We start from the raw sequence: 11,906 nt of genomic DNA, 5'->3' as shown, positions 1-11,906 counted from the left end.
CTAAAGAACCCATTTTAGATTTTGATTTCTTCATGAAGTAGAGAATTTTTTGAGCAACAATCATGTTGTAAGTAGTTCTCCTTTCAGAAATGAAACTTCATTGAAAAGGGTCCACCACCTCAATAAGAAAGGGGAGAAACCGATTGACAAAGATTTTTGTGATAATCTTATACATTACGTTGCATAAACTGATCGGTTGGAAGTCTTAAAAGGAAGTTGGAGTGTCCACTTATGGAATAAGAACAATAAGTGTCTCAAATACAGAAGGATCCACCAAACCACCTGAATAGGCCATACTAACAATCTTGTGAATATCCTCACTAATAATATCCCAAAAACTTCTTGTAGAAAAAATGCTGAAATCCATTAAAACCCAGAGCTTTAAAGAAGTTCATACCCATGACTGTCGCTTTAACCTCAACCATAAAAACATGCTCTGTAAATTTCTGATAGGCCTCAAGACTCAGTTGAGGGAGAGAGATATCCCCAAGAGCATCAATTTTCACATCCTCAGTTTCACATAAAAGCTTCTTGAAAAATGAGTTAGCTTCTACCTTAATAATATCATCATTAGTTGACGAGGTCCCATCCTCAACAAAGATATCATGAATCTTGTTCCTTCTTTTTCGAATCACAATCTGTAGGTGAAAAAATTGTGTTTCTATCCCCAAACTTCACCCATTGCTCCCTTGAGTTTTGATACCAAAGCAGCTCTTCCTGTAATAGAATAGTATTATACTCATCATTTAGACTCTTCTCTTCTCTTTTCAATATCGGATCATCGGATACCTCCAAAGACCACTGTAGATGGTGAATCTGATCTTTAAGATGCTTTTTTCTTATGAACATTATCGAATACTTCGTTGTTAAATTTTAGAGAACCTTATTGCACCTTTCTAAGGCATTTCACCACATTTGGAGATCCATCCTTCCAAGAATTTTCAACTATCTTGTAGAAAATCGTAGGAGTAGTCCAAGCAGCCTGGAATCTAAAGGGCCTCTGAACATTCTTAGAAGATGAAGATTTCGTCCACTGAATATGAAGTGAACAACGATCAAAATGCAGCGTGCTTAACACTTCAGTATAAGCTTATGGAGAGAAAAAAAAAAGCATTGTTGCTGATTAGCACAAGCCCTGTTTAACCTCTTTGTTATATTTCTATTGCCAATGACTCTCCTGTACCAAGTAAACTGTTTTCCAATTAATCCTAAATCGATTAACCCACAACTCTCTAAAGTATCAACACAGATCTTAGCCCTTCTCTCATTAAAAGAGCGACCATTAACCTCATTTGACTGTAATATTATAGTTGTTGGCATGATCTGATAAGTGGCTCCACAAATCATGTCTCTTAGAAGCATTAGGACTTCCATAAATAGCACCACAAATTCAACTCCGACTTCCCAAAAAAATCTCCATAGTCACACATTTTTTCATGATATTAAGAGTCTTGTACCTATCGACAAAATCAAAGGACAAAACCCAAATGCCACCACTATGACCATGCGTTTATGACACACTAACCGGATGATAACCCAACAATTCTAAAAAGATTTTAATTTATCAAACATCACAAGTTTCTAGAATTATAATAAAAGACAGATAAAATTTGTGAACTATTTTTTACTATGTACACGAGTGATCTTATTAGATGTTCCTCTCACATTCTAAGCTAAAAGAGATATAGAACTAATATTTATAATAATAAATAATAAAAAAATTAAGACATAGCTTGAAATAGCCAAATATACCTTAAGATTTTGCTGCCCTTTTTAGCAAGAAATTGTCCAAACACTCCTTAACTTTATAATTTGTAGTTATCCTATTGTCACATGGTGAGTTCTAAAACAAATTCGGCCTAACCTTTAAACTTGGGCAGAATTATGAATTTTCATGATATAGCAATATTGAAAGTGCAATGCTCCTCTTTCAATTTTTTTTTTATTTTTTACTGGTCTATTAGAAGACTTTTTATGCACTTGTTTAAGAAAAAAACTTCTCTTACACATGTGTTTTTTTTTAGCTTTGTATGAGATGGACCCACTTCATCATTCTTATGCACCTAAGCCTCGTCTGTCTTTCTGCTTTTTATTAATGACATGAGTCCATTCTCCCTCAACATCATATAATTTATCATGCTCAACGTGCACAATATCTTTTTGCAAAGATAAGTCCAAAAATTTCTTATTTTCATTTTTATCCTTTTTAGCAAGGAATTATCCAAACACTCCTTGGCTTTATCATTTGTAGCTATTCCTTTGTCACATGGTGAGTTCTAAAGTGAATTCGGCCTAGTCTTCTTACCTACTGATACATAAATTTGGACAAAATTATGAATTTTCATAGATGTAGCAATATTGGAAGTGCAATGTTCCTTTTTCAATTTTTTTATTTTTTACTGGTCTATTAGAAGACTTTTTATGCGCTTGATTAAGAACAAAACCTCTCTTAAACATGTGTTTGTTTGGCTTTATATGAGATGGACCCACTTCATCATTATTATGTACCAAGGCCTCGCCTTTCTGCTTTTTATTAATGACGTAAGTCTATTCTCTCTCAACATCACGTGATTTATCATGCACAACATGCACAACATCTTTCTACAAAGGTAAGTTCGAAGATCCCTCTGTTCCATTATTGTTCTCATGTACTGTTGGGTCTAAGAATATCTCCTTTCTTTGATTCTTTTCTTCTGCTGTTTGATTCTTTCCAAATTCAAAAGTAGTTTGAATTTGTTGAGCCATTCCCTTTCGTTACCATTTATCACCGGTGGTTTCGATAATATTGGAGCATCTTCCTTATTCATCAATTTCATCTTTTGATGACCACAACGCTTAGAACAGTCTGTATGCGAATGACCATAACAGCTACATATCTCACAAATGAGATTAAGATTTTCATAAACTATTTGGTATAAGACATCATCAATTTCGACTATCTTCACCACCGAAAGTCTAAGGTCGATTTACACATAAGCTTTTGTCTCTCTCGTTCTGCCTTTTTGGTGGTTAGATCAATCTTGATAGGAGTTTCAATCGCTGAAACAATTCTTCTCATAGCTCGTTCCTGATAATACAAATCCAAATAGTAATTGCACCAAAAGAATTTACGCTTGGCCTGAAGAATGTAGACCAAAACTTTACAATCAAATAAAATCTGTCAAGCTTCTATAGATTGCCCAGTAAAATTATATCTTTATCCCATAATTTAATTTTCATAAACCTTTGAAATTGTGAGACTTCAGAGAGAAATCGAAGAAAAAAAATATAAAATGAAAAGATACTACATTCAACTTAAAACCTTAAAATAATAAATTAATAAATCTTTCATTTTATAAACCTCTTACTTTTTTATTTTTTTAATATAAAACTAATTTTATATGCTACTCATTACACTTGTAATATTAACACTCTCTCAAAGTTCACTTCCTCTCGCTCTCTACATTGTCAACATATACGTGTCGCCATCAAAATGCTCCACATGTACTTTACTCTATGGGTTGAACTTTTTCTTTAAACAAAAAAGGGAACGACGTAGAAAAAGTTCATACACCAATTATAAAAGGAAAATAAATAAATAAACAAAAGTTTAAACCTTCACCTTCACCTTCGTTTTGGAGGTCCCACTTCTTCACCGGCGGAAACACTATAAATATCGCACTTGCCTTCTTTATTCACTTCATTATTCCTACTACAAACAAATTAACACAATTCAAATCAACACAACATATTCATTCCCTTCTTTGCAAATATCACTAACATAATCTCTTCAGATCCTCATATAATTACATTGATTCTATTCTTTTTTAATTCTTCCTCTATAAATACCCATCAACCCAATTTTTTCATTCTCATACCTAATTTTCTTCAAAAAAAAAAATATGTCCAAAATCAAATTCACCCAAATGGCTCCAAACTTGAATGAATCATCCACCGATCACCAAAACGGTTCCCACCACACTTCATCACCATTCACTATAGATGAGTCAAACCTATTAGTCAACGGCCACGTCATCCTCTCCGATGTCCCAAAAAACATCACTCTTACTCCCTCCTCCGTTGCCGCCACCACTACCACCACCCAAGGCTGCTTCCTCGGCTTTAGAGCCAACGAGCCGAGAAGCCACCACGTGAAGTCCCTCGGAAAACTAAGAAACACAAAATTCATGAGCATTTTCAGGTTCAAGGTGTGGTGGACAACACTCTGGGTCGGTTCCAACGGCCGAGACCTTGAAACGGAAACCCAGTTTTTAATGCTGGACGAATGGAACGACGGCACGTGTCGTCGTCCCTACGTCCTTCTCCTTCCGATTATCGAAGGGTCGTTCCGCGCATCGTTGCAAGCGGGACAAGACGACAACGTGGACGTGTGCGTCGAGAGCGGTTCCTCAAAGGTAACCGGATCCTCGTACGACAGTGTCGTCTACGTGCACGCGGGGAACGACCCTTTTGAGTTGGTCAAGGAAGCCATGAAGGTTGTTAGGTCTCACCTTGGAACTTTTAATCTGTTGGAGGAGAAGACTCCGCCGGGGATAGTTGACAAGTTCGGGTGGTGCACCTGGGATGCATTCTACCTTACGGTGCACCCTCAGGGTGTTTGGGAAGGTGTTAAGGCTCTCGTTGAAGGTAATTAACGATAATCTTACTAATAAATTTCTTAATTCAGTATACTCAATTTTGTGGATTTTTATTCTGTTATTTGGTGTTGATATTTGATTTTTCTTTTGTTACTTTTGTTTTTTATTTTTGGATTTAATGTTGTGCAATAAATCATGAGATTTCTTTGATGAACTACTCCTTTCTTTTCATGTATAAATCAGTAAATCACTTTAGAAAATTATGATCATTTCTTTTTTTGGGTAGAGTAAAGTGAAAATAAAGAAAGGAAATTACACGAGTTTTCTAGACCATGGTAGATAATTGTATACATAAATAACCATATTAGCAATATTTCCTTTATTTAAGAGTTAGTAAGATGATTTTAGAAAATAAATAATTTCTCTAAAAATATATATGAAGCATAAGCAACTTGTTTAAGATTTTTTTTCTTTTTATAAGAATTTAATTTTGATGTATAAACAATAATGCAATTACATACGTTTTTTTAAATGATTATTTATTAGTCAATATAAAAAATAATTATTTTTACTATGTAATATTATATAATTAGATATAAGTATAAAATTATTTTAAATACAGTATATCCAAATTAAATTTACTCCTTGTTTGATAGAGAATATCTATGAATTAAGACTTTATCACTTTGTATCTTATGGAATTAAACAATAAAATGTTACACAGGTGGTTGTCCACCGGGGCTTGTTCTGATCGACGACGGGTGGCAATCAATCACCCACGATTCAGACCCGATTACTAAGGAGGGGATGAACCAGACGGTGGCCGGAGAACAAATGCCATGCAGGCTCATCAAATATGAAGAGAACTACAAGTTTAGGGACTATGTAAGTAGCTCAAGTGACAAGAAAGGTTTAGGTGCCTTTGTGAAGGACCTAAAGAAAGGGTTTGAAACTGTGGAATATGTGTATGTGTGGCATGCCCTATGTGGTTATTGGGGTGGGATAAGACCTCAGGTTCCGGGGATGCCGGAATCCACCGTGGAGCGGCCGAAGCTGTCCCCGGGGCTGGAGACTACTATGGAGGACTTGGCCGTAGATAAGATTGTCAATAATGGTGTGGGGTTGGTACCACCACATTTGGTGGATGAAATGTATGAAGGGATTCACTCTCATTTGGAAAATGCTGGCATTGATGGGGTCAAAGTTGATGTCATCCATGTAAGTTTCTTTTAGCTCCAACCACTTATTTTTTTTTTCGAAGGAAAAAAGAAAAAAGTTTAAATAACAAATAATTTTTGTGAAATTATATTGATGAATTAGAGTGTTTGCTAAATATCATTTTTTATAATTCTTGAAAATATGATTTATTTTTTTTTTTTAGTTTTGATGTCTCAAAAAAGAAAAAAAATTGCATCGTTTTGGTTATTTATTTTGATGAGTGTACATGACGTATTTCCATTCCAAACTCGTTTCTAAAAGAAACTCGACATTACAATTAAAAAGCATATATTTTCAGGACAAAATATTTTGTTGTTCTTATATTTTTCACTTTAGAATGATGATCGTGTCTGTTGGTTTAAAAAACCTTTTTTATTCGATTTTTAAAGTTTCAACGTAATTGTTCAGTGTTGGCAAATAGCAACACTAAAACGCTAAATGCGTTGGTTTTCTTTTTTTTTTATTTTTTTAAACGATATTTTGAGGGGATAGTACTCCTTACAACCAAGGATATTGAAGGGCCCATCTGAATCTGATCTTGTTCTATTAACTCCCAACAATCGCTGTTCAGTTTAGTTTGACTCTCTTATCTTTTTGGTCGGCAAGTAATCTATTTTTATCGTAATCTACACGCTAATATTATCTGATCCCTTTGTCCTTTTCTTTATCTTCGCAAAAAAAAAAAAAGAAAAAAGAAAAAGAAATGGTAGGGGATATCGTAGTTTTATTTTATCTAACAAAGTATATGATTTTGACTTGGGTTAAACAGTTGCTGGAGATGGTGTGTGAGAAATATGGGGGTCGTGTAGATCTGGCAAAGGCATATTATAAAGCTCTCACTGCTTCAGTCAGAAAACACTTCAAAGGAAATGGTGTCATTGCCAGCATGGAGCATTGCAATGATTTCATGTTGTTAGGAACTGAAGCCATTTCCCTTGGTCGCGTTGGTATGTACTGTGTACCTTGACAACTAATTAAGATGAATATTGACACAAAAATATCTTCATGTAAAAATATAGTTGAAAATAGTTAAATAAGTTAGTCAACTATGTCAAAACATTTTATCAATTCCTAACTATCATCTTTATTTAGACACATTTTCATGTGAATAATCATATGAATTAATCCCTCTCATCTTCTCATCTCTCAATATCAATATTTTGATACATTATCATTTACATCAATTTATACAATAAGTAGTAATCATTTAGTGATATGCTATACTAAAAAATGACAAAATAGGAGATATAAAGATGTATTTAGTAAATCTTTTAAGAATACACAATGATAAGAATGCAAGTTTTTTTTTTAATGTGAATTTCTATGAATTTGATAAACAGGTGATGATTTCTGGTGCACTGACCCATATGGTGATCCAAATGGTACATTTTGGCTACAAGGTTGTCACATGGTGCATTGTGCATACAACAGCATGTGGATGGGGAACTTCATCCACCCAGATTGGGACATGTTCCAATCTACACACCCTTGTGCTGCTTTTCATGCAGCCTCAAGAGCCATTTCTGGTGGTCCTATTTACATTAGTGACACTGTTGGCAACCACAACTTTGAACTCCTCAGGAAATTGGTCTTGCCAGATGGCTCCATCCTAAGGTGTCAACACTATGCTCTCCCAACTAGGGACTGTCTCTTTTCTGACCCACTTCATGATGGCAAAACTATGCTCAAAATATGGAACCTCAATAAGGTGAGTTAGATACCTTTTCCCCTCCTCTTTTCCTATAATTGAATTGATCATTGGCAATCATATAATAATAAGAACAATAATGTCTAGGAGACAATAAAAAATCAGCCAAAACAGTCAAAACTTGTTTTATTTAACATTTATTAATTGTTGCTACAATTAATAAATGCTAAATAAGGCAAATTTGGACTGTTTTTGTTGTCTCCTTAGCATTACCATAATAAGAATTATATATAGGCATGAAATGTGGGTCATTTGGGATAACTTAAGGAAACAAACAAATTGAGTAATGACTCACCCCTACTTTTTAATACAAAGGTTAATAGGGCCTGAATTAGTCTGAGTTCCAAACATAGTAGTATATGGCTTTGTATGCTTTTATAATGAGTAATGACATTGTTTGATAAATGATAAGAATCTTCATTAACATTCAAATACTATTGAAGCAAATTAGATGAGTTCTAATACTGTTAGAGGTAAAAGAATGAACAACTTTATTCTGTACTTAATCACCCAACAAATTGCTTAGTAAGTTATCATTGTCTTCAACTTAGTTTACATTTTTAATGTAATAGTTGATATTTCAAGATAAAGATTTATCAACAAACTAAATTATCATAACACACATATTTGCAAGAACTAGAAACTAACATGATTTTTATGCATTTTGGTATATCTAGTACACTGGAGTTCTTGGAGCATTTAACTGCCAAGGTGGAGGGTGGTTCCGTGAAACAAGAACAACCAAATGTGCTTTGGAGTTTTCTCATTTGGTATCAACAAAAGCCAACATCAAAGACATTGAATGGAATAATGGCAACAACCCAATCCCCGTTGAAAATGTTCAAACTTTTGCAATGTATTTCAGCCAAGCCAAGAAGTTAGTCCTCTCATCACCAAATGAGTACCATGAAATCTCATTGGAGCCATTCAACTTTGAGCTTGTAACTGTGTCACCAGTTAGATCCTTGAACTGCGGTGGCAGCAACAAGGTTGTGAATTTTGCTCCTATTGGTCTGGTGAACATGTTGAACAACAGTGGAGCAATTCAAACATTGGACTTTGATGAGGAGAAGAATGTTGTTGAGGTTGGTGTTAGAGGAGCTGGGGAGATGAGGGTCTTTTCCTCAGAGAGTCCTAGAGCTTGTAAGATTGATGGCAAAGATGTCGATTTTGAGTATGAAGAGGGAATGGTTGTAGTTCAAGTGCCATGGCCAAGTTCATCAAAATCGTCCATCGTTCAGTATACATATTAAGCCATCATTAGGGAATGACTATCATATTTCTTTTACGGTTCTACTTTTCTTTTTCACAAAAACTATTGTTCATAGAGAATGATCATGCTAAAGGGAGCTTCTTTTATATATCCCTTTGTTTAGGTGTGTGATGATTTGGTTTCTAGACTTATCCTCAAAGCAGAGGGATTATTTGAACTAAATATTATTGTCATTATATGAATGCAAGTTTGTTCTTTTATCCCATAAATGCCATTCATATCTATGTTCAATTCAATGGTGGAAACTCACGAACTGTTATTTTGATTGTTGAAAAATCGTTTTATGAAAATTTTGTCAAATATATCAAATCGTTTAAGGTTCTCAACCATCAACTTTCCACGAAGACAATTGCATCCGAGTCTGAATCTAATATAACCAACTATGCAATGTATGTACCTATACTAAGGGGTTAGACAAATGATGAAAATTGCATGATACCAAAATCTTTGCCTTCATATCAATAGGTAAAAACACTGTGATTGGCTCCAAAACACAATAAATTTATTAAAGCAAGTAAACCTAATTCGATTCCAGATAAATAAAACCCTAATTCAAAGAAAAGATAAGAGAACTTAGCGGAGGAAAATCACGGTGTTCTTGTCAGCAAGGAGGGCTTCATTCGAGTGCAGGAGAAGAATAGCACCGCATGTAAGTTCCTCATTGTCATGAATCTCAATTGAAGAAGCGCCATGAAAACCCCTCCGAGACCCTTCCTTGAGGAGATTGACGGCTCGTTTGGAATCCGATTCGCACCATAACTTGCGGTAACCTGCCATCCACGCGAGAGCGATCCCGTTTTTGATTCCCATGGCTTCAAATAAACCCTATCTTGAGAAATGGAGCTAGATTGTGAATTCAGCTCATATACCTCAACAGTGTAGAACCAAGCTATGAGCTTCAATTCTGGCTTGCTCCTATAGTCCTATGTGAAAGAAGTGTGGTAGGAATTAATGAGTTCAATACAATTTTGTTAGAAACAAATCACAGATTGATTTTTAATCTTTTTTTTTTTTTAATAATTAGTCTCTGATAAATAGCCATATATGTATTGAGGTGAAATATTGAATTTTGGTTTGCCCCTAATTAAACTACAGAGGATTACAGTGCCAACATAGCATTATGGTAGTAAAATAATATGGCTAAGACTTCAAAGTTCAAATAGATATTTTAAATAGAGTAATTAGATTTATTTTAGTTTTTACATCAAATTAATTAACTAATTTAAGGTACTTATTTAATTTTACTAAATTTTTAGTTTTATTATTGTAATATTAAAAATATCATGTTGATATTTTAATACTTAAGACTTCATGTCAAGTTGTCAACACTGTATAATAATAATTGAAGTAGAAAATTCGTTGTCATGTTTTAGGGTGTTTGGAAACTCCTCAAAATTCAATTCTTATGAAAATTTAATTTAATTTCAGTATTTAAAATAAAAATAATTAAATTAGTTTAGATAGAATTTAATTTGATCTCTTTATTTTTTTTCTCAAAATCCATTCCAATCCAAATATATTCGATTTAAAATTTTATTTCACTGAAATTTTATTTAAAATTTAAAATGTCTAAAATATTTTGATAATCAAATTTCTTTTTAACTTTTTTTAAAGGAGACCCAAAATTTCTAGTCATTTCTCAAGCCATCAAAGTCGTTTCTCACTTTTTCAAATAAAATTTTTATTTTTTCTTTTTTTTTACAATATTTTTATTTTCATTTTTTAGATTAGCAAAAACTAAATTTATTTTATTGTAATTTCTTTAATTTCTTAACTTTTTTCATCAATAGATTTATAGTTGTGACTGTTTCATAATATTTATATGCTTAAAAATTTGAAATTAATGGTGTGCTACACAAAAGGTCAATGAAAAAATATGCATGAGACTAATTATAAATTAATAGAATAAATCTAATTATGAAACAAGAAAGGTAAGTAAATAATCTTGCATATTTTTTGACGCAATATATTTGTTGAAACTTATAATTGAGCACGACATAATTGAATTTTGTTAATTAGAGAGAATGGGTGAAGGATTGTTGATAAATATTTTTTTAATAGTTAATTGTTGTTAAAAATACATTCATAAGAATACTCATAACTTTTTTAAAAAAAAAGTTACTTAAGAATAATAATTGAACTTACTTAACAGGAATAATATAGATCATTTGGTATATATTGTCCTATTTTATACATTGAATAGCTTGTATTCATTCATTTATTTTTGTTTGTATGCTTGTGGTAAAATGATTATGAAACTAATGAAAAAAATAAAATAAAGAGAATCTTAGAAAGACTATTTATAGATTAAAATATGCTCATAACACATGAAAAATAATTTTTTTTTTTTTAAACAAAGAAGTTCAACACTAAGGTGGAGCAAGTAGCAATAACAGTAAGAATAACACAAACAGAAATTAATTGGCATCTAACAGAACAAACAATCCCATGTCATCTTCGGCATAGCCATCAACAACACAAGGGATCTTTATTCTTCCACTCCTGGTAGCTAAGGAATGACATGCCAATAATGTCATCTACACTTTTTTCTTTATTCTGAAATATCCTCCTGTTTCTTTTCAGCCAAACGTTCCAGATAACCGCAAAATAGCAAATGAACCAATTTCTGGACTCCTCCTTTCTACTGGTTGTGCCTGTCCAACATAGGAAATGCTCCTTCACAGTACCAGAAAAGGACCACTTTCTGCCAAGATGAACTAACTATGCACATCAAACCTGCCAAGTAAATTCACATCCTAGGAATAAGTGATGAATATTCTCAACATCCTTTTTACATAGAACACACATATTATCCTCCTGAGTAATTATCCCAAGTCGACACAATCTCTCTTTTGTATGCACCCTGCCAATCAAGGTGAACCACGCAAACAGCTCCACTCTTGGAGGAACTAAGCCCTTCCAAATAGTCTTTGTGAAACTATAACTTGTTATATCCTCTGGTAATGTTTCCTCCTGCAACACCTGCATAAATGAGTTAGTAGTAAAAACACCTTGTCTCTCAAACTTCCACACAAGCCTATCATCTCTGTCTGCCGATAGTTTAACCGGCCTCAAAGCATCGTGCAACTGATTCACAATTTCCAGCTTCCATTGGAATAGCTCACGCCTC

The 11,906-nt window shown here is 33.5% G+C and overlaps 1 protein-coding gene across 1 annotated transcript; it reads left to right on the top strand.

Moving 5' to 3' along the window:
* The first annotated feature begins 3,716 nt into the window (after positions 1-3,716).
* On the top strand, positions 3,717-8,952 carry LOC130980284 (probable galactinol--sucrose galactosyltransferase 5). The gene is made up of 5 exons (XM_057903972.1): positions 3,717-4,626; positions 5,302-5,795; positions 6,565-6,742; positions 7,136-7,503; positions 8,181-8,952. The coding sequence occupies exons 1-5, from the start codon at positions 3,882-3,884 to the stop codon at positions 8,754-8,756; spliced, it is 2,361 nt and encodes a 786-aa protein (XP_057759955.1). The 5' UTR covers positions 3,717-3,881; the 3' UTR covers positions 8,757-8,952.
* The last annotated feature ends 2,954 nt before the right edge of the window (positions 8,953-11,906 follow it).

This window comes from Arachis stenosperma, chromosome 5 (genome assembly GCF_014773155.1).
Source record: "Arachis stenosperma cultivar V10309 chromosome 5, arast.V10309.gnm1.PFL2, whole genome shotgun sequence".
NCBI classification, from domain to species: Eukaryota; Viridiplantae; Streptophyta; class Magnoliopsida; order Fabales; family Fabaceae; genus Arachis; species Arachis stenosperma.
The sequence above is the reverse complement of the archived record's forward strand: the minus strand, read 5'-3'. Positions and strand labels throughout refer to the sequence as shown.